General features: G+C 38.7%; 1 protein-coding gene across 7 annotated transcripts in view; it reads left to right on the forward strand.

The window, feature by feature from the left end:
* GSAP (gamma-secretase activating protein) overlaps nt 1–23,243 on the forward strand; it is a 90,944-nt gene that overhangs the window by 25,372 nt on the left and 42,329 nt on the right. For 5 of the 7 annotated variants that reach the window (XR_005789458.1, XR_005789457.1, XM_040472841.1 and 2 more), the window contains exons 7-13: nt 12–81; nt 1,270–1,319; nt 11,347–11,451; nt 11,702–11,761; nt 12,716–12,759; nt 15,203–15,288; nt 22,731–22,835. Coding sequence is in view for 5 of the 7 variants with exons in the window: in XM_040472841.1 (XP_040328775.1) it covers nt 12–81; nt 1,270–1,319; nt 11,347–11,451; nt 11,702–11,761; nt 12,716–12,759; nt 15,203–15,288; nt 22,731–22,835 (520 nt within the window). In the remaining 2 variants the exon portion in view is untranslated. The remainder of the gene's footprint in view (nt 1–11; nt 82–1,269; nt 1,320–11,346; nt 11,452–11,701; nt 11,762–12,715; nt 12,760–15,202; nt 15,289–22,730; nt 22,836–23,243) is intronic. The other 2 variants (XM_040472838.1, XM_040472839.1) reach the window with 2 other exon arrangements.

Genomic DNA, 23,243 nt, shown 5'->3' on the forward strand with positions numbered 1-23,243 from the left:
CCTTTTTATAGTTTCTCTACCCCCATGTGGAAAGTCACCCCCTTCCAGAGAACCATCTGTTACTGGTTTCAGAAGATAAATGTAAGTGTATCTTTAGATGATATATACAAACTTCATGAAGGGCACATCTCCTAGTGAAGTATGGGACTTGACTGAATCTTCTAAATGTTCACTCACCAGTGCTGAAGGTCCAACTGACCTTTGATGTTCATTTCAGATCTAGCACTCCTGTGGAAGGGCTTTTCCTTTTTGCCCCACTTGTCCCCTTAGGCTCTGCTCTGTTTCCCATCCCAGGAATGATGGGCTCCTATATGCATGGATTTCCATGTTTGTCACATGGTAGAGTGTAGAACAGTTGTGGAGGTCACTTTTACCTTCTTTAGTTCATCCTTCTTCAGGGTATCTGTCACCTTGGATGGAGAAGGAGGAAGGTATTAGAAGCCAGTAGAATTTGATAGTAGAATTTGAGGACACATACTTGGTCACATTCTACCTGAAATAAGATTGGGACATCCTCTAATGAAGTTTTTTTCACTTTGGATGGGGAGGGTAGCAGAGAAGGGACAAAATCCACTCGTGGATCTTACCTACTAAGCCATCTTTCATGTTATAAAATGAAATTGCTGATTGATAATGGGAAGAACAGTCCTGGGGGTGTTAGGTTCATGTTCACTTTCTGTGCTCTTGACCAATTATCTATCTCCCATTTTTGTACCTAGTCTGGCAGAAGGTTAAGTATGGCTAATTCTAGATTGCTTCCTGGGAGAAAGGGACCATCCACAAATCTACCTAAATTGCTGAGAGTTCTCTTATTGTGAAACTGATCCCCGTAAAAATACCCCCCAATATCTTGTATAATGAGTTTTCTCCCCATTATTTTCATATGATATTTTCATATGATATTTGGAAATTGGAGATAAACCCTGCCAAAGGAACCCCTGTTAGCTCCAAATAAGACTGATGGTGCAGGGGAGGCCAACATTTGAGGGAACCCAGGGGAGCAGAAGGGTTAAATGTCTCATCCATTGTTGACATTGAGGAGCAGAGTAAATGCTAGATTTGCAATAGACTATGGAGAGAGGCTGGAAAAGGTGGGTTTTGTTTTGCACTTATATTATGAAATTGCTCTCTGTGATAATACTATTTTTCCAGCCAGTTGATTCATCTGCATTGCTTTTATAAATAAACGTTCACCACTGTTAGGTGTAAAAAGGTGCTCATAATTTTCATAAAGGTTAAACTGTCTTTCTTTTGTTTATCTTTTTAAAGATATCGAAAAGTTTCATATCCAAGTCATCCAAGAAGATGGAAGTAGAGTGGTAAATATTTGAAATTTCTCTTGCTTCACAGTTTTTTCCCACAGAATGACATTTCTAGACTGTTAAGGGTAGAGTAATGTTACAGACACAGACCATTTTCTTTATTCGATGTCTTTCAGATTACAGACTTGCTGTTGTAACATGTGAAATAATGTGAGATCTATGAAGGAGTTAATTATCTCCTTTATCTTGACCTCACTGTCCAATCTCAGTCTCCTGAGATAACTCATGACAACCTGTGTGACTCTTCCCACACCTTTACCTTGCTCATACAAACGTACACATATGCAGGAATTCAGTTGTTTTTACCAAAAGAGAATCTATTAATTTGCCATTTTTGTTTTTGCTTTTTACTTAGTATATCAGGACTATCCCCGTAGGTTTTGAATTAGGAATGTAATCTTTTCCACTAATTTTTATGCATACATAGAATAAATGGGATCATAACATATATGCTGGGGGATAATACAGTTCAAATTTTTTTTCCTTTTTTCTTTTTCTTTTTTTTTGCTTGTATGCTACTTCTCCCTTGTGTTTTCTCCTCTAACTTTTGTCTACAACCTATTATGTGTCCTTTCATGCTGTTCTTCATACATGTATATATCTCATCCCCACCCCTGACACACCCAGAGGTTTGTTTATTATCCACTCCTTCCTCCTACAACTTTGTGGCATTACCTACAAGTCAACCTGAATATGTCAATTCATTCTTTTTAGAGACACATAATAGTCCCCAGCGTGGATGTACGCAACTTCAATCATTCTCCCATGGATGGCCACTTTTTTTTTTTTTGAGTAAATAAATATCTTTTATTTATTTATTTTTTCAATATATGAAATTTATTGTCAAATTGGTTTCCATACAACACCCAGTGCTTATCCCAAAAGGTGCCCTCCTCAATACCCATTACCCACCCTCCCCTCCCTCCCACCCCCCATCAACCCTCAGTTTGTTCTCAGTTTTTAAGAGTTTCTTATGCTTTGGCTCTCTCCCACTCTAACCTCTTTTTTTTTTTTTTCCTTCCCCTCCCCCATGGGTTTCTGTTAAGTTTCTCAGGATCCACATAAGAGTGAAAACATATGGTATCTGTCTTTCTCTGTATGGCTTATTTCACTTAGCATCACACTCTCCAGTTCCATCCACGTTGCTACAAATGGCCATATTTCGTTCTTTCTCATTGCCATGTAGTACTCCGTTGTGTATATAAACCACAATTTCTTTGTCCATTCATCAGTTGATGGACATTTAGGCTCTTTCCATAATTTGGCTATCGTTGAGAGTGCTGCTGTAAACATTGGGGTACAAGTGCCCCTATGCATCAGTACTCCTGTATCCCTTGGGTAAATTCCTAGCAGTGCTATTGCTGGGTCATAGGGTAGGTCTATTTTTAATTTTCTGAGGAACCTCCACACTGTTTTCCAGAGTGGCTACACCAGTTTGCATTCCCACCAACAGTGCAAGAGGGTTCCCGTTTCTCCACATCCTCTCCAGCATCTATAGTCTCCTGATTTGTTCATTTTGGCCACTCTGACTGGCGTGAGGTGATATCTGAGTGTGGTTTTGATTTGTATTTCCCTGATAAGGAGCGACATTGAGCATCTTTTCATGTGCCTGTTGGCTATCCGGATGTCTTCTTTAGAGAAGTGTCTATTCATTTTTCTGCCCATTTCTTCACTGGGTTATTTGGTTTTCAGGTGTGGAGTTTGGTGAGTTCTTTATAGATTTTGGATACTAGCCCTTTGTCCGATATGTCATTTGCAAATATCTTTTCCCATTCCGTTGGTTGCCTTTTAGTTTTGTTGGTTGTTTCCTTTGCTGTGCAGAAGCTTTTTATCTTCATAAGGTCCCAGTAATTCATTTTTGCTTTTAATTCCCTTGCCTTTGGGGATGTGTCGAGTAAGAGATTGCTACGGCTGAGGTCAGAGAGGTCTTTTCCTGCTTTCTCCTCTAGGGTTTTGATGGTTTCCTGTCTCACATTCAGGTCCTTTATCCATTTTGAGTTTATTTTTGTGAATGGTGTGAGAAAGTGGTCTAGTTTCAACCTTCTGCATGTTGCCGTCCAGTTCTCCCAGCACCATTTGTTAAAGAGACTGTCTTTTTTCCCTTGGATGTTCTTTCCTGCTTTGTCAAAGATGAGTTGGCCATACGTTTGTGGGTCTAGTTCTGGGGTTTCTATTCTATTCCATTGGTCTGTGTGTCTGTTTTTGTGCCAATACCATGCTGTCTTGATGAATACAGCTTTGTAGTAGAGGCTAAAGTCTGGGATTGTGATGCCTCCTGCTTTGGTCTTCTTCTTCAAAATTACTTTGGCTATTTGGGGTCTTTTGTGGTTCCATATGAATTTTAGGATTGCTTGTTCTAGTTTTGAGAAGAATGCTGGTGCAATTTTGATTGGGATTGCATTGAATGTGTAGATAGTTTTGGGTGGTATTGACATTTTAACAATATTTATTCTTCCAATCCATGAGCAGGGAATGTCTTTCCATTTCTTTATATCTTCTTCAATTACCTTCATAACCTTTCTATAGCTTTCAGCATACAAATCTTTTACATCTTTGGTTAGATTTATTCCTAGGTATTTTATGCTTCTTGGTGCAATTGTGAATGGGATCAGTTTCTTTATTTGTCTTTCTGTTGCTTCATTGTTAGTGTATAAGAATGCAACTGATTTCTGTACATTGATTTTGTATCCTGCGACTTTGCTGAATTCATGTATCAGTTCTAGCAGACTTTTGGTGGATTCTATCAGATTTTCCATGTATAATATCATGTCATCTGCAAAAAGCGAAAGCTTGACTTCATCTTTGCCAATTTTGATGCCTTTGATTTCCTTTTGTTGTCTGATTGCTGATGCTAGAACTTCCAGCACTATGTTAAACAACAGCGGTGAGAGTGGGCATCCCTGTCGTGTTCCTGATCTCAGGGAAAAAGCTCTCAGTTTTTCCCCGTTGAGGATGATGTTAGCTGTGGGCTTTTCATAAATGGCTTTTATGATCTTTAAGTATGTTCCTTCTATCCCGACTTTCTCAAGGGTTTTTATTAAGAAAGGGTGCTGGATTTTGTCAAAGGCCTTTTCTGCATCGATTGACAGGATCATATGGTTTTTCTCTTTTTTTTTTGTTAATGTGATGTATCACGTTGATTGATTTGCGAATGTTGAACCAGCCCTGCATCCCAGGAATGAATCCCACTTGATCATGGTGAATAATTCTTTTTCTATGCTGTTGAATTCGATTTGCTAGTATCTTATTGAGAATTTTGGCATCCATATTCATCAGGGATATTGGCCTGTAGTTCTCTTTTTTTACTGGGTCTCTGTCTGGTTTAGGAATCAAAGTAATACTGGCTTCATAGAATGAGTCTGGAAGTTTTCCTTCCCTTTCTATTTCTTGGAATAGCTTGAGAAGGATAGGTATTATCTCTGCTTTAAACATCTGGTAGAACTCCCCTGGGAAGCCATCTGGTCCTGGACTCTTATTTGTTGGGAGATTTTTGATAACTGATTCAATTTATTCACTGGTTATGGGTCTTTTCAAGCTTTCTATTTCCTCCTGATTGAGTCTTGGAAGAGTGTGGGTGTTCAGGAATTTGTCCATTTCTTCCAGCTTGTCCAATTTGTTGGCATATCATTTTTCATAGTATTCCCTGATAATTGTTTGTATCTCTGAGGGATTGGTTGTAATAATTCCATTTTCATTCATGATTTTATCTGTTTGGGTCATCTCCCTTTTCTTTTTGAGAAGCCTGGCTAGAGGTTTGTCAATTTTGTTTATTTTTTCAAAAAACCAACTCTTGGTTTCGTTGATCTGCTCTACAGTTTTTTTTAGATTCTATATTGTTTATTTCTGCTCTGATCTTTATTATTTCTCTTCTTCTGGTGGGTTTGGTGTGTCTTTGCTGCTCTGCTTCTATTTCCTTTAGGTGTGCTGTTAGATTTTGTATTTGGGATTTTTCTTGTTTCTTGAGATAGGCCTGGATTGCAATGTATTTTCCTCTCAGGACTGCCTTCACTGCATCCCAAAGCGTTTGGATTCCATATTCGTTTGTTTGTTTCCATATATTTTTTAATTTCTTCTCTAATTGCCTGGTTGACCCACTCATTCTTTAGTAGGGTGTTCTTTAACCTCCATGCTTTTGGAGGTTTTCCAGACTTTTTCCTGTGGTTCATTTCAAGCTTCATAGCATTGTGTTCTGAAAGTATGCATGGTATAATTTCAATTCTTGTATACTTATGAAGGGCTGTTTTGTGACCCAGTATATGATCTATCTTGGAGAATGTTCCATGTGCACTCGAGAAGAAAGTATATTCTGTTGCTTTGGGATGCAGAGTTCTAAATATATCTGTCAAGTCCGTCTGATCCAATGTCTCATTCAGGGCCCTTGTTTCTTTATTGACCGTGTGTCTAGATGATCTATCCATTTCTGTAAGTGGAGTGTTAAAGTCCCCTGCAATTACCACATTCTTATCAATAAGGTTGCTTATGTTTATGAGTAATTGTTTTAAATATTTGGGGGCTCCTGTATTCGGCTCATAGACATTTATAATTGTTAGCTCTTCCTGATGGATAGACCCTGTGATTATTATATAATGCCCTTCTTCATCTCTTGTTACAGCCTTTAATTTAAAGTCTAGTTTTTCTGATATAAGTATGGCTACTCCAGCTTTCTTTTGGCTTCCAGTAGCATGATAAATAGTTCTCCATCCCCTCACTCTCAATCTTTCTTTTGGCTTCCAGTAGCATGATAAATAGTTCTCCATCCCCTCACTCTCAATCTGAAGGTGTCCTCAGGTCTAAAATGAGTCTCTTGTAGACAGCACATAGATGGGTCTTGTTTTTTTTTTTATCCATTCTGATACCCTATGTCTTTTCGTTGTGCATTTAGTCCATTTACATTCAGTGTTATTATAGAAAGATACGGGTTTAGAGTCATTGTGATGTCTGTATGTTTTATGCTTGTAGCGATGTCTCTGGTACTTTGTCTCACAGGACCCCCCTTAGGATCTCTTGTAGGGCTGGTTTAGTGGTGACAAATTCCTTCAGTTTTTGTTTGTTTGGGAAGACCTTTATCTCTCCTTCTATTCTAAATGACAGACTTGCTAGATAAAGGATTCTCGGCTGCATATTTTTTCTTGTCATCACATTGAAGATCTCCTGCCATGCCTTTCTGGCCTGCCAAGTTTCAAAAGAGAGATCAGTCACGAGTCTTATAGGTCTCCCTTTATATGTTAGGGCACGTTTATCCCTTGCTGCTTTCAGAATTTTCTCTTTATCCTTGTATTTTGCCAGTTTCACTATGATATGTCATGCAGAAGATCGATTCAAGTTACATCTGAAGGGAGTTCTCTGTGCCTCTTGGATTTCATCGCCTTTTTCCTTCCCCAGTTCAGGGAAGTTCTCAGCTATTATTTCTTCAAGTACACCTTCAGCACCTTTCCCTCTCTCTTCCTCCTCTGGGATACCAATTATGCGTATATTATTTCTTTTTAGTGCATCACTTAGTTCTCTAATTTTCCCCTCATATTCCTGGATTTTTTTCTCTCTCTTTTTCTCAGCTTCCTCTTTTTCCATAATTTTATCTTCTAGTTCACCTATTCTCTCCTCTGCCTCTTCAATCCGAGCAGTGGTCGTTTCTATTTTATTTTGCATATCGTTTATAGTGTTTTTCAGCTCCTCCTGACTATTCCTTAGTCCCTTGATCTCTGTAGCAATAGATTCTCTGCTGTCCTCTATACTGTTTTCAAGCCCAGCGATTAATTTTATGACTATTATTCTAAATTCACTTTCTGTTATATTATTTAAATCCTTTTTGATCAGTTCATTAGCTGTTATTTCCTGGATATTCTTTTGAGGGGAATTCTTCCATTTGGTCATTTTGGATAGTCCCTGGAGTGGTGCGGACCTGCAGGGCACTTCCCCTGTGTTGTGGTGTATAACTGTAGTTGGTGGGCATGGCCGCAATCAGACCTGATGTCTGTCCCCAGCCCACCGCTGGGGCCACAGTTAGACAGGTGTGTGCCTTCTCTTCCCCTCTCCTAGGGGCGGGATTCACTGTGGGATGGCGTGGCCCGTCTGGGCTACTTGCACACTGCCAGGCTTGTGGTGCTGGGGATCTGGCATATTACCTGGGGTGGGTAGGCAAGGTGCACGGGGGCAGGAGGGGCAGGCTTAGCTCGCTTCTCCTTAGGTGATCCACTTCAGGAGGGGCCCTGTGGCAGCGGGAGGGAGTCAGACCCGCTGCCGGAGGGGTGGCTCCGCGGAAGCACAGCGTTGGGTGTTTGGGCGGAGCAAGCAAGTTCCCTGGCAGGAACTGGTTCCCTTTGGGATTTTGGCTGGGGGATGGGCGAGGGAGATGGTGCTGGTGAGTGCCTTTGTTCCCCGCCAAACTGAGCTCTGTCGGATGGCCACTTTTTAAAAATCTGTTTTAGGGGCGCCTGAGTGGCTCAGTCGGTTAAGTGGCTGACTTCAGCTCAGGTCATGATCTCGCAGTCCGTGAGTTCGAGCCCTGCGTCGGGCTCTGTGCTGACAGCTCAGAGCCTGGAGCCTGTTTCAGATTCTGTGTCTCCCTCTCTCTGACCCTTCCCTGTTCATGCTCTGTCTCTCCCTGTCTCAAAAATAAATATACGTTAAAAATTTTTTTTTAAATCTGTTTTATAAATCATCTCAAATGTTTTTGATAGCTATATATATATGGTACACATATTTCTTTGGGTTAAATCCTCAGGGAGGGATAATTGGGTTGATGGATATATGCATTTAATATATTTCAACAGATTTTGCTAAGATTGCTTTCCAAAACACCTTGTAACAATTCACAGTTTTACAAGCAATGTGTAAGAGAATGCTTTCCCTCTACCCATACCAATCATAGCCACATTTGCCTTTTATTATTTTTATTTTTTTACGTTTATTTTGAGAGAGAGAGAGTGCAAGCAGGCGAGGGGCAGAGAGAGAGGGAGAGAGAGAATCCCAAGCAGGCTCCGTGCTGATAGGGCAGAGCCTGATGTGGGGCCCGAGCCCAGGAACCAGGAAATCATGACCTGAGCTGAAATCAAGATCAGATGGCTAACCAACTGAGCCACCCAGGTGCACCTGCATTTGCCTTTTAAAAAAAATTTCCAGGGGTACCTGGGTGGCTCAGTTGGTTGAGCATCAGACTTCTGCTTAGGTCATGATCTTGTGGTTCATGAGTTCGAACCCCACATCAGGCTTGCTGCTGTCAGCCTGTCAGCACAGAGCCCACTTCAAATCTTCTGTTCCTCTCTCTATGCCCCTCCCCTGTTGCACTGTCTCAAAAATAAATAAAGATTTAAAATTTTTTTTCCACTCTAATGGGTTTAAGTTGATATCATTATTTTAATTTGTATTTCCCTTAATGTTACTGGCTATGTGAATTTGTTTTTCTGAAAATTGCCTAATTATACCCTTGTCTGTTTTTTTTATTGAGTTGTCTTTTTCTTGACAATTAATGTAACATAATAATATATTATTGGTATTAGAAATTATTTCCTTCACTATTTATTTTTTTTTCTTTTTTTTTTTTTTTTAATTTTTTTTTCAACGTTTATTTATTTTTGGGACAGGGAGAGACAGAGCATGAACAGGGGAGGGTCAGAGAGAGAGGGAGACAGAGAATCGGAAACAGGCTCCATGCTCTGAGCCATCAGCCTAGAGCCTGATGCGGGGCTCGAACTGACGGACCGCAAGATCGTGACCTGGCTGAAGTCGGACGCTTAACCGACTGCGCCACCCAGGCGCCCCTTTCCTTCACTATTTAAATAGTCTTCATCAAAATAATCTTCTTTGAAGATTTTAATTTTAAAGTTATATGAACAACATTGAAATGAAAAATGTCATTTATTAATTATGTATCTATGATTGAAATCTCAACTCAAGAGGCTGGCTGGAAAATGACTAGAAAGTAGTCAGAGACAACCATAGAAAGTGGTTGGAGCTCTGGGCCACCAGTGGCATGGATGACAGGGCACGGTCAGGGCTAGTGGTTAGAAAAGAGACCAGAGAGGAAACGTGAAGGTAGAATCTGAAAGCCAGCAATGTGAGTTTAGAGGAGAGCATTCTCTAGGATTTCCAGGTCAGTGAAATAAACAAGACTAGAAGGGGGTATAGACAGAGGACTGGCTGGTTAGAAGAGGGGCTAAGAACCACGAGAGACACTGCAGAGTGAGGGCCTCTGTCAGCAGCCAACACAGTGTGGCCTCAGCACCCCATCCTTTTGTGCCCTTCTGTGAAGCATCATTGCCCTTATTTTTTAAAGGCTTGGATGACAGCGTCTTAAGGCAGTGTGCAGTTCCATGCATTCATCACATCCTGCAATAGGTAGGCAGTGTTGTAATTATCCCCATGTTTACAGAGAATACAGCCAAGGCTCACAGAGGTGAGGTAACTCCAGAGAGGGGCAAAATTGAGATGTGAACTTGGGTTGCCACACTCTGATGATCATTTTCTTGCCAGTATCTTCCTCTGTGAGTCCCCAAATTTCTCCTAATTTAACAAATTTCAGAAAAAATGGAAATAAGATGGGCTCCCCAAAGTTAAGAATCTTGTTGAAAACATAAAGGTGTTGAAGGGGAGTGCATACTCATTGGGGTAGACTTATAGGATTAGTTAAATGTAACAGTAATAGAAATATGCCAAAGTACGAGGATGTGGAGAAAGGGGAACCCTCTTGCACTGCTGGTGGGAATGCAAACTGGTGCAGCCACTCTGGAAAACAGTGTGGAGGTTCCTCAAAAAATTAAAACTAGACCTACCCTATGACCCAGCAGTAGCACTGCTAGGAATTTACCCAAGGGATACAGGAGTGCTGATTCGAAGGGGCACATGCACCCCAATGTTTACAGCAGTGCTATCAACAATAGCCAAATTATGGAAAGAGCCCAGAAGTCCATCAACTGATGAATGGATTAAGAAGATGTGGTGTGTATACATACACATATACACGCACACAGGAATACAATTTGGTGATGAAAAAGAATGAAATCTTGCCATTTGCAACAATGTGGATGGAACTGGAGGGTATTATGCTAAGCAAAATAAGGCAGAGAAAGACATATATCACATGGTTTCACTCATGTGGAATCTGAGGAACTTAACAGATAGGGGAAGGTAGGAAAAATAAGATAAAAACAGAGGGAGGCAAACCATAGGAGACTCTTAAATACAGAGAACAAATTGAGGGTTGATGGGGGTGGAGAAAATGGGTGATGGGCATTAAGGAGGGCACTTGTTGGGACGAGCACTGGGTGTTGTATGAAAGGAATGAATCACTGGATTGTACTCCTGAAGCCAAGACCACACTCTATGTTAACTAACTTGAAAATTAAAAATTAAAAAAAAAAAAAAGAAATATGCCAGAGTACCATAGAAATACAGAGGTAGTGAGTTTTGCCTTGGTTTTGGGAACAGGTGAAGGAGGGCTTTGTACAGGAGGCAGTGCCTAAGTTAGGCCTTGAAGGATGTGTAGTAAAGTATTGCTTGAAGGATGGGCAGTATCACTATACTCATTGTGGAAGAGATAAAGGTAAGAAGCATGGCATGAATACTTTATGGCCGATCTGGGATTGTTGCCCAATACCCCTCACCCCTAGGCCTGAGTTCTTTCCTTGGCCTCACAACTGCTGCCTTTGGTAGTAAAGTCCTTTTGTCTGGAGATACCTGAGTGGATTAGGTGCAGAATGGGAAACTCTGAACCTTCTGTTAGCCTAGGTATTGATTTGTGGTAGGTGTGGCCTTGCCTTCAACAGCTCTGGCCTATCTGGCAAACTAGGGACAAAAATAATATTGCTTATTATAAAATGGTTGGAAAGAGTAAGTAATGAAATAATGCCTTAAATCTTTTCTGGAAAGGCTTTCCATGTATATGTGTTGGGGATCAGGGACTGCGAAAAATAAACCGTGGCAATATCTGTATGTATTATAAAGATAGAATATGCAGAATAATAATGAAATCCAGATATAGTCTCCTTTAAAATAGTTACTTATTTCTAAAATCTCTTTACCTCTTTAGGTAATTAAAGACTCTGGTCATCTTCCGAGAGAGAGAGTAGCTGAGGATTTTGTTTGGGCTCAATGGGATATGTCAGAGCAGAGATTATACTACATTGACCTAAAGGTAAAAATGAGTCCACTGGCCTCCTTTCACAGGAACAATTTAATTTTGACATTATCATTGTTATAATTACTGCATTTTCATTAATGGGGAGGTCAACGAAGGCTTATTAAAAACGTGAAAAGGTTTTCATCACTGTTTGCTTCTTGGTTGCTTCCTTTTCACTCTCCCTCTCTCTTTTTCTTTTTTTTACTAGTGTTTTTATTGTTTTTTTAAATTGTGATTTGTCATTTATCCTGTTTTTTTCTTCTAGAAATCAAGGAGTATTTTAAAATGCCTCCAGTTTTCTGTTGATGAGAAGTTTAACTTAATGGTAAGTCTAGAGAATGATTGGACTATAGGAAATTTTATAACGCATGGCCTCCTTTTAAAGAGAGCTGTTATCAGAAAGAGCATCTTAGACTTCTTGTTGCATTAGTCACTTGTATGAGCAAGTAGCACATTTCTTGCCTCTTAAGTCTTCAACTCTATAATATATACAATTAATATAGGTGATTAGAAGAGCAAATAGGAAATTTCTGCTAACTGAATGTCTCTCATTAAAGGAACAAGTATATAAGTGAGGTCTAGTAGAAGGTAATAGGAATTATCTATAGTAGATAGCTTTAAATAATTACAAGTCATTTGACCCAAAAAGACTTGTGAGGATAGTGAATTTGAGTATGGAGTAAAATGTCAATGAGAGTGTATAGTCTGATTAGTAAAAATCTAGCATCACTCTTGGCAAAGCCATTTGGAATGCTAGTCTCATGAGGAGGAATTATAAGTATCTTTTACCTGTGATGGATAGAATGTTATTCTTCTTCCCTAGGATTAATATTGGTGTCTAATATAGATTGATATCATACTGCTACAAGAATTTCATTTACTCCTCCTGCCTTTTTTTTTTTTTAAACTCATTCTCCTTCTAAAGACACCCAGCTTTTCCCTCCGTACATGGTCATCTGTGTCTTGTAAAAGTCTACCCCTACTGACTGGCTTATTATATAACCTATTTATGATACTCAGACCGAGGCAAAGTTTGCCAAGTATTAGCCCTTTAAGAAATAAATATACACCGAGCTTGTGATTGTATGTAAACGCCAGAATATTTCCAGTGGACTTCCTGTGCTGTGGATTTAGGAGATAATCTCTGAAGATAATGATGGTTAAATAAATAGGTTCTTCATCAAAAGGCAAGCACAGCATTGTCAGACTTGCTCTGGGCTCAGAACTATCAATGCTTAATGTTGTTTTTTGGTTTATTTTCTCATGATTTTTTTGACAGTTTGAAGCACCCTTGGATATAACATTAAGTGACTCAGGATTTAAGTAAGTTATTCATAGTTTACAACTAATTTTTATAGACACTTGTGGGCAGAATGTTTATACTTATACCTAATCTGTGGTATACAGATAAAAGGATAGTTCAGTATTCCGTGTGTGTGTGTGTGTGTGTGTGTGTGTGTGTGTGTGTGATTTTTTAGATTTCTGTCCTCTATAGGGAACATAAACGACTTTATCAAGCACAAACACAGGGTTTTTCATGTAAAGTCAATCATATTGATTTTTGTAGCCACTTATTTCTGTAGGATGTTTCCATTTATTTTGATCTGTGGAAGTGCTCTTCTCCCTGTGATTCAATAAAAGGATTTGATGAATCAGGGAGGGCTGCATTTAGAATCCAACATCAAAACCCTTTCCTTGTTGCCATCAAAGAGGATTGTAGCTCAGTTTTATCTGTTGCGTTGCTATTTGTTTTCCTTTTTACACAAAAGGTGAGCTTTTTTTCCCCCAGACTATTTTACACATAGTAAAAACATGAACACTTTTGAAAAAATAGGCAGAAGCCCACTAGTGCACAGAAGAAATGAAAGTTGTCTTGAGTTAGACTACTGATAACCCTAAACTGTTCTATATTTCAGTAGCTTTATTTCATCACATAGGAACACTCAGTTGTACTTATTTTGAAACAGTATATGCAGCACTCTCATTAGAAAAAAGTTACATCACTTTCAACTTCTGTTTTTATGTATTTTTTTCTCTATTGCCAGGACCATGCCATTTCTGTATGGTAGGTTTTTGGTTTTTTTTTTTTTTCTTTTTTAAATGTTTGTTTATTTTTGAGAGAGAGGCAGAGCGTGAGTGGGGGAGGGGCAGAGAGAGAGACGGAGACACAGAATCCGATGTCTGGTCTGAAGACACAGAATCTCATCAGCACAGAGCCTGATGAGGCATTTGAACCCAGGTACTGTGAGATCATGACCTGAGCTGAAGTCGGACACTTAACTGACCCACCCAGGTGCCTCCTGGGTTTCTTTGGTTGGTTGGTTGGTTTTTTGTTTTTTTTTTTAATCAAGTTTTTAAAGAACTTTTTTTTCTTTTAATTTTATTTTTTATTTTTGTAAATTTACATCCAAATTAACTAGCATATAGTGCAACAATGATTTCAGGAGTAGATTCCTTAGTTCCCCTTACCCATTTAGCCCATCTCCCCTCCCACAACCCCTCCAGTAACCCTCAGTTTGTTCTCCATATTTGAGTCTCTTCTGTTTTGTCCCCCTCCCTGTTTTTATATTATTTTTGTTTCCCTTCCCTCATGTTCATCTGTTTTGTCTCTTAAAGTCCTCATATGAGTGAAGTCATATGATATTTGTCTTTCACTGACTGACAAATTTTACTTAGCATAATACCCCCCAGTTCCATCCACGTAGTTGCAAATGGCAAGATTTCATTCTTTTCGATTGCTGAGTAATACTCCGTTGTATATATATACCACATCTTCTTTATCCATTCATCCATTGATGGACATTTGAGCTCTTTCCAAACTTTGGCTACTGTCGATAGTGCTGCTATAAACATGGGGATGCATGTGCCCCTTGGAAACAGCACACCTGTATCCCTTGGATAAATACCTGGCAGTGCAATTGCTGGGTTGTAAGGTAGTTCTATTTTTAATTTTTGGAGGAACTTCCATACTGTTTTCCAGAGTGGCTGCACTAGCTTGCATTCCCAGTTTTATAGAACTTTTAAACAAAAAGGCCCACATTATCTACTTAAATTTCTCAGGAACAAGTCTCTACCTTGGCGGGTATGTTATAGCAGTTACTATCCTTTATGAGGGAACTTTATTTTTTATTTTTAAAAAATTCTTCCTATTAAGGATGTCTGGGTGGCTCAGTCAGTTAAGCATCAACTCTTGATTTCAGCTCAGGTCACAATATCATGGTCTGTGGGATCAAGCCTTGCATCAGGCTCTGTGCTGACAGTGTAGAGCCTGCTGGGGATTCTCTAACTCTCTTTGCCCATCTCTCCCTCCCTTCTTCCTTCCTCTCTCTAATAAATAAATAAATAAATACATACATAAATAAATAAATAAATAAGGAAGCAAATAAATATAAAGCAATTAAAAGATTCTTATTCAAGTGTAGTTGACACACAATGTTATGTTAGTTTCAAGTTTACAACATAGTCCATTATTCAATGCTCCCTGCGTTAAGTGAAAGAGGAAACTAGTTTTTTTTTTTAAGTTTATTTATTTATTTTGAGGGAGAGAGAGAGAGCAGGGGAGGGGCAGAGAAGAGAGAGAGAGAATCCCACACAGGTTCCACACTGCCAACTACAGAGCCTAACATGGGGCTTGAACTCACAAACTGTGAGATCATGACCTGAGCCAAAACCAAGAGTCTGTTGCTTAACTAACTGAGCCACCCAGGCACCCCAAGAGAACTAATTTTTAAAGGCATTCACAGTTTCTTATGCTTTATGTTTTTAGACTTGTAAACTTTGGATGTGATGATCTTCAAGACCAAGAGAACTTATCGAAACACCTGACCTTGTGCGTTTTTACCAACCATACAGGTAGAACCAGGATTATATTTATCAATTTATTCAATTATACTTGAGTTCTACAAAAAAATTTAGTCATTGTTTAGATATATGGATCCTTCAAATATAATAGAGCCACAATCTTACATAAGTGATCCTATGGATATTTATACAGTGTATCAAATTATCTTCTCCACTCCAATTTTATACATCTGTTGTCTGCATAAAGGAAGCCACAGTCAGCAGGGTTATTTTTTTGTGCTTTTTAATAGAGGGGATGGATTCGTATGTAATCAATCTACATTTTCTCACCTGTTCCGTCTTTTAACAAATGTCATACAATTATGAGGATGCTTTTTGTGTCAGGCCTACTAATATATTTGGACTCTAAACCTATGTACCAGGCTGCTTTAAGAGCCATTCTAGAACTTACTGAGCTAGCAATCAAAGCTTGACATAAAGTTATTAGTGTACTGTAAGCCTCTACAAAGTCAACACTAATAACTAAATTTGATGGCCATTTTTAATACCCTAGCTTGAGTAGACAGTTACCACTGAGTTAAGTAGCACTTGGAATAAAACTGTATTCCTTTAAAACCAAATTATGTGGTATTCACTAAGCCAATGTTTATGGAGACTTATCGTATGCTAGGTATTGGAGAAATGATGATGAGAAAAAATGACCTAATTTTCATTAGTAAAATCCACTATTTGAATTTTAGACATTAAATAAGTACACACAGAGTATTTCAATAGAATCTTGATAAACTGTAGGAATTAGGAAGTCATGAGAGTGTATGATAGAAGGTACTAATATCTTCAAATATGTTCTAGTTCAGCTAGTCTGTCCCTGTGCTCTTACCCTCCAGCACGTTCTGTCTTAGTCCTGAAAAGTGTCTGCTTTCCCACCTCACTCTTTCTTAGTCTCTCCCAGTTTTTCCTGTTCATCCCAGGTCTCTCTCGGGCACAAAGTCCCTCCATAAACCAGTCTTGAGAGTTTAGGAAGGCAGGGATATTTCACGTGAGACTTGGAGGGTGTAAATGAGCTAAGAACAGTGTGACTGAAGTAGAGGGAGCAAGGGGGAGAGAACTGTGGCGGAGAGGTGGCTTGAGCCAGGTTACGTAGGGCCTTGCAGACCATGAACGACTTTATATTTTTATCCTGAGTCTAAAGTCATTAAAGGTTTTTTTTTCTTCTTTTGACATTTTATTTTGAGAATGCCCAAACATTACAGAAAGTCTCAAGGACAGAATGAACATTCATGTACCTTTTACTTAATTGTATCATTTACAGTATTTGCTTGATCACTCTCCCCAAACACAGGTACCATTTTCTTCCTTTTGACTAAGCCATTCAAAAGTAAGTTGCAGACATCCTGACACTTTATCAGTACATTATTTAGCATGTATCTCCTTAGGTTAAGGACACTCTTTAACATAACCTCAGTTCCATTATCACTGAAAAAAATGAATTACACTAATCAGTAATCATTTCATATTCAAATTTCCATAATTATTTCAGAAAAGTCCTATATGTGTTTAGATTTCTATATATGTTTGTATATGTGTTATATATTTGTGTGTATGTATAAAAATGAATATATGTGGTGTGCATCATTTTTAAAGTCAGGATCCCATCAAGATTTGTTATTATATTTGGTTATGTCTTTGTAGTCTCTTTTAATGTAGACCACTCCCTTCCTCCTATCCTCTGTCCCCGCCCCCTGTTTTTTTGTATTTTTCTTCCCCTACAACATTGATATTTTGAAGTGTCCAGGCCAGTTACCCTGCATTCTGGATTTGTCTGTTCCCTTGTGGAAGTATTTAACATCTTCCTCTGTCTTCCACATTCTCTGTATATTGATAATTAGACTGAAAGGCATCGTTACATGTAGGTTAAAATTTTTTCATAAGAATACTTCATGGGTAATATTGTGAAATTTACTCGCACCAGATGGGGAGGCACATAATGTCAGGATGTCCTACTACTTGTGATGCTAAGTTTGGTCATTTGGTCACGTGGTAACCACTGCCTGTCTCCCTTAAAAGGTACATTTTAATTTTTGCAGGAGTAACCTGTGAGCTATTGTAGTATCATGTGACTGCCTTAGTCCCAACAGCTTTTTACTTGGCACTCCTTGATGCTCCTTCACTGAATGTTGTGGTTTTTAAGTTTTTATTTATTTATTTTAAGAGAGAGAGAGAGAGAGAGAGAATTCCAAGCAGGCTCTGCACTGTCAGCCCAACGTGGGGCCTGAACTCACATACCATGAGATCAGGACCTAAGCCAAAGTCGGACACATAACCGACTGAGCCACTTAGGTGCCCCTTCACTGAAGTCTTTTAAGCAGGCAGTGATGTGATTAGGTATGTATTTTTAAAAGATCGCTTGCTGCTGTGTGAAGAATGGATAGGAGGAGGCAAGAGAAAAAGTAGGGAGATAAGCAGTTAGGATGAGGTTATGGTCGTACATTTGGGAGGAGGATGGCTTGAACTAGGATGGCAGAGGTGGTAATTTGGTGGGTTTGAGATGCATTTGGAGATGGAACTGAGAAGACTTGCTATCAATTAGCTGGAAAGGAATAGTTCTCAGGTTTCTCACATGGGTGAAGTGTGGTGCCATTTACTGAGGTATAGTAGTTTGGGTCAGGCTTAGAAAGAGAGATTGTGAGGGTTGTTTTGGACATGTTAACTAAGAGATCTGGGACTTAGAAGAGAGGTCGGGACTGGACATGAATAAATGTGGAAGTCATTAAGTCTGCAGTTGGCATTTGAAGTCATGGGAGGGGTATAGGGTCAAAAGGGAAGAAGTTTAGGAATAAGATCTGAGAAGCAAAATATATAAAGATTGGGTAGAATATCCAAAGAAGAAGGAAAAAGAAGGTCTGGAGAGAGAAGGGGAAAAGCAGTTGTTTTACTATAGCAGCCAAAGGCAGAGGGGGGTTTTACAAAGGGGAAATTGGCTAACTGTTACTAGGCAGTGAGCAGCGGAGTCCGTGTGGTCTGGCAGCATGGAGGTTACTGTGGGTGATTGCAGTGAAATCCTGGTTGTGCTGGGTAGTGGCACATGGGAGGTGAAAAAAAATCATAGCAGGTATAGACATGAGAGGGGCAGCAGCTAGAAGGGGTAGCAAGATTTAGGGAGTATTATTTTTGAGGATGGTAGAGACTCCAGTATGCTTGAATGCTTACATGGTATTTAGTGGCAAGAGAAAAGATGACAACACACAGCAGAGAGGAATCACTGGTACAACGAATTTGCTCGGAAGGTGGGAGGTAATGGGATCCTGAGCTCGTGTGGAGGGACCTGGGTAGGCTCTTCCCTGGTGCTTTATTTTAAATCTGCCAAATATAAACAATCATTTTAGGCTTTCATTCTTTGAAGCTTTTATTCCTTTTCATTTTATTCCCATAGGAATTTCTCACAAACAGTAGCAGCTATAACTTACAGATGGGTGATCTATGATGTATCTTATTCAATAAAATGTTGGGTTTATCTGCACCAGAAGGGGAAGAGTCTGCTTTTTTTCCTTTCCCAGCAATGTCTAGGACAGTAGAAAATGAGCCTTGTTCTTCACAGTCAGCTTCGAAATACAAATAAGCCTGTTTCAAATGGGATACGTCCTGATGTAAGATGCAAACAAGCCAGGAAGCATCCTTTTGGTTTTTAACTCAAGCTGTCACCTCATGTATTTCCCAAATTGCTCTTATAAAAATGATTTTTCACCTTTGCAGTTACCAAACAAAAGCCTAGTTCAGTGAAGTAGGAATGGAGAAGGGAACAGATAGTCTAATCTCTATATGGCTCCTTCTGTACCAGAGAGCTTAATTTTCCTCGGGCGTGGAGACCAGAGAACAGGGTTCATGAAGTGAATGCTGATCAGACTCAGGGTTGTAAACAAACCCAATCTTACATCACTGATGCCATAATAATGTTTGGTGTTCATTTGTCCCATATTGGTCATTAAGAGCTACTCTGTCCTTTCAGCATTGCTTGTTACATGCTCAAAAGCATCTATGTCCTGAATTTTCCTGCCCTAAGAAATGAAATCCACTACCTTCCAAGGAATTAGAGCTGAAAATCTGGATGATGGGGGTGCTCATGAGCGGTGATGGTGGGCAAAAGTGCTGCCACTTATGTATTAAGATTGAGTTCATGCAGATTTTTTTAAAATGTTTTTAATGTTTGTTTATTTTTGAGAAACAGAGTGCAAGCAAGGTAGGGGCAGAGACAGAGGGAGACACAGAATCCGAAGCAGGCTCCAGGCACAAACTATCAGCATAGAGCCTGAGGTGGGGCTTGAACTCACGAACTGTGAGATCATGACCTGAGCCAAAGTTGGATGTTCAACCGACTGAGCCACCCAGGCACCCCATAATTAATGCAGATTTTTAAAGATACTTTATAGCAGGAGGGTAAATCAGAGACTTCCTAAAGCAGTGAAGGAAGGAAAATATTCTTTTCCTAATAGTCCACTCTATAGCTGTACTTCAGTCAGTGGCTGTATTCTTTCTTGTGCACCACCTACTGGGAGGTAGTGAGGGGTGAAAAGTGTAAATTCTCTTTTCCTGTTCATATAATTTCAAGAGTTGCCCTTCACAAGTTCCCAGAATTAGTCTTGTGTTTTAGCATTTTATAGAGCCTTTTACAATGAGATAATTTCCCTTGGAAAACTTTGCCCATAATAGCTTTCATTGTCCAAATAGTTTCCCAAAGGCTAGCCAACTCTGAGATTTTATCTTCATCATTGATGAATATTTATTAAACATCTCTTTCTGGATACACCATTAAGAGCATGCTTTGTTGTTTTTTTTTTTTTTTTTTTTTGAAACTCTGACTTCCCCCAAGTGAGTTCCCCCAACTTGTAAATAGCAGCAGAATCATTCTGGAATAATCACAATCGCAGCTAACCTTTATAGCCAGACATAACTTCTTTGGCAGAGCTTTATACATACATCTCATTTAATTCCTATGTAAGAACTATATGAAGTAGGTTCTATATTTTCTTTTATAGATGAGGAAACTGAAGTTTAGAGAACTTAATGTGCCCTAGGCACATTTTAAAAATACTGATGCCTGGGTCTCACCTTCAGAGATTCTTTTTCGGTTGATTGAAGGGGAGGTTTGAGAATCTGTAAGCCCCAGGTGAGTTTAATATGCTTTCCAGGTTGAGAACCAGTGCTCCATTGCTGTGTTGTCCAGTATGGCAGCCACTAGCCACATGTGGCTATTTACATTTATTAAAGTTAAACAGAAAAGAGTCACAGTAGCTACATTTTATTTAAAAAAATTTTCCCCAAATCAATACAGCTTTTATTGCATCTTTAAAATTCACAAACAAGTCTGATAAATCGTCTGGCATCTTGGTATTTCTGTAGCTAGACAAGTTAGATTTTATTCATCAGCCTGCTGAACTGTTCCTTTTTCAGAAACATAGATACCATCCAAAAATTTTCTGATATCCTTGTTTTTATGTAGGTACATTTTAAGTGTTCGATAGCCACATGTGGCTAGTGGCAACGAATTTGGACAACAGATATAAAGCATTTCCATTATCAAAGAAAGTTCTATCCATGGGACAAGCTTCACAGAGTCAGTGCACACCCGTGTCACCTTGCTGTGTCTTTATTATTTTTCCCACCTTTGGGCTAGGGAAGGGTAACTAAGCCACAACCTAGTAACTATTTGGAAACGTTTGTTTATGAGATCTGAAGATGGCTCCTGGTGAATGTAATTGGGTACATTTATTTTACATCTCACTTCAACTTTCTGCAAAACAAGAAAAATGATGACCTCCATTCTCTAAAGGATGGTGTAGAGGATTTTGCTAGAAGGGGGGGATATCATCTTCTTTATTGTGGACATTTCATGTTCATGCTACAGGATAGATTCCTACAAGAAGAATTTGGGTCGACAGGTGTGAATATATTTAATCCTCTGCAAAACTGTGTTTCAGAGAGGTTGTAGCAACTTCCTTCTTATTTGAGAATGTTTTTCCTACTGCTCCCTTGACAGAATTGATTATCATTTTAAAAACTTTGCTAATTTGAAAGAAAAAATATGGTGCCTTTAAAAAAGATTTTATTTTGTAATTACTAGAGAGGCTAAATTTTTAACTATGTTTGCTGAAAATTTCTTTCTCCTTGTGATCATAGAACATAAAAGGACAGGGTAAACCAGTAGTTTTTTGCTGGTAGTATCTTTACTTTATAAAAATAGTCCAAGTGGTACATAGAACTTTTTTAACTGTTATAATTACTATTTTTGTTTAAGCTTTAGTATAGTGTTACTTGGTTTCTTAGTCTGCTGTAATTTTAAAGAAAAGTTATTATTGTATACTCAGTAGCCATAACAGTAATTTTACATCTAGTAGAAGTGTTACTATTTTTATCTGATAAAATTACTCTTTTAAATTCTTTTGTACTTAAGATATTGCAATAAAATGTACTTCTAACAATATGGTGCAGTTTTAAATGTCATTAAAAATAGTCACAAATGATAAATATTATAACAAAATTCTCATATATGTCTTTGAATAGCCTTCTTAGAGAAAATTGGCGCTTTTTTTGGGGGGGCACCCTGATTCTTTGACAAAGGACCTAGTGAAGTATAACAGAGGAAATACTGCTATTCACTGAAGTAATGATTGAATTTACATGGCTAGCTAATTGTAGTTCTGGGACCAGAACCCAGGTTTCCAGATTCCTTGTTAAGTTCCTTTCCTCCTGGAAATCTCCTATTTTGGGTAATCACATAAACATTAGCATTGGAAGTATCAGTTTCTGTATAATGCCCTCAATGGTAGGTCTTTAATGAGAATATCTAGTCTATCCACATAGCAACAGCTGCTAGAGATGATGGACATATTACACACTGAAGGAGGGGTGAAGGCTGAGGGTGTTCTGGAGTGATGGGGTATGTAAAGGCAGTCAGGGCTCATCTGGGAGGACTGCTTTGTGCCACGAACTCTTCTTTGCCCTTGGACCAAGGCTCTTGGTGACCCAAATATGTGTGGGTATGGTCCCAACACACATTTGCTTTTATTGGCCCAGTTTGCCTTCCATTCCAGATAACAAAGAAGACTGGAAACTTTCTGTAAAGAAGAGGTACATTTTTGTTAAACTGGGGTCTATAGCTATTAGTAACGGCCTGGGAGGCAAGCTAAATAAGAGAGCAGGGCAGTATATGTATATTAGGAGAATCTTATGAAGCTTTGCAAATTTCTCTAGACACTCATGATTTCATATGTAAGAGTGTATCTCTATTCATTTTCCTGTTCTTTAGTAGCTCATCACAATACATTGCTTATGTGTGTGCTGAGTAACTGTGGAATTAGCAACTTGTTAACTTATTAATAGACCATTTCTAGATTTGGGGAATAATCTCTGTATTAAGTTGAGGCAGAACGTCTAAAGGAATAAAAGTCAGGTTAAGTGACTTAGGAAACTTTTTATTTGTCTCCTATTCTTTTCAGCTCTACTAAATACCTTCTTACTTCTAGGAAGTTTGTGTGTGTGTTACAGTCCGAAGTTTGACTCTTGGGAAAAATTCACATATTCAGTGTTTTACTTTCATAAAGGTACATGCCATTTATTCTTATTTTTTTTTTACTTTTACATAATCACTTTTTCCAAATGGTAGCAAGTTAGATAAATTTTAAAGACTTATTACCTTGTAATGAATTTTATCAGTACATTCTATACCTTTATACGTATATAATACATGTTTCCTGAATAAATTCATTAATGATTAATACAGTTAACCCTTGAACAACGTGGATTTGAAGTGCACAGATCCACTTACATGCAGGGCTTTTTCGATAAACACAGTAGAGTTCTATAAATGTATTTTCTCTTCCTTACAATTTTTCTTAATATTTTTTCTTTACTGTTAGAGTACAATGTAGAATGCACATAACACATATGTGTTGACTGTTTATGATAAATGTTAAGTGATAAACATTACAACAAAATGCTTCAGATCCTTC

The sequence above is a fragment of the Herpailurus yagouaroundi genome, unplaced genomic scaffold (assembly GCF_014898765.1).
Source record: "Herpailurus yagouaroundi ecotype Mexico unplaced genomic scaffold, PumYag 100, whole genome shotgun sequence".
Lineage (NCBI taxonomy): Eukaryota > Metazoa > Chordata > Mammalia > Carnivora > Felidae > Herpailurus > Herpailurus yagouaroundi.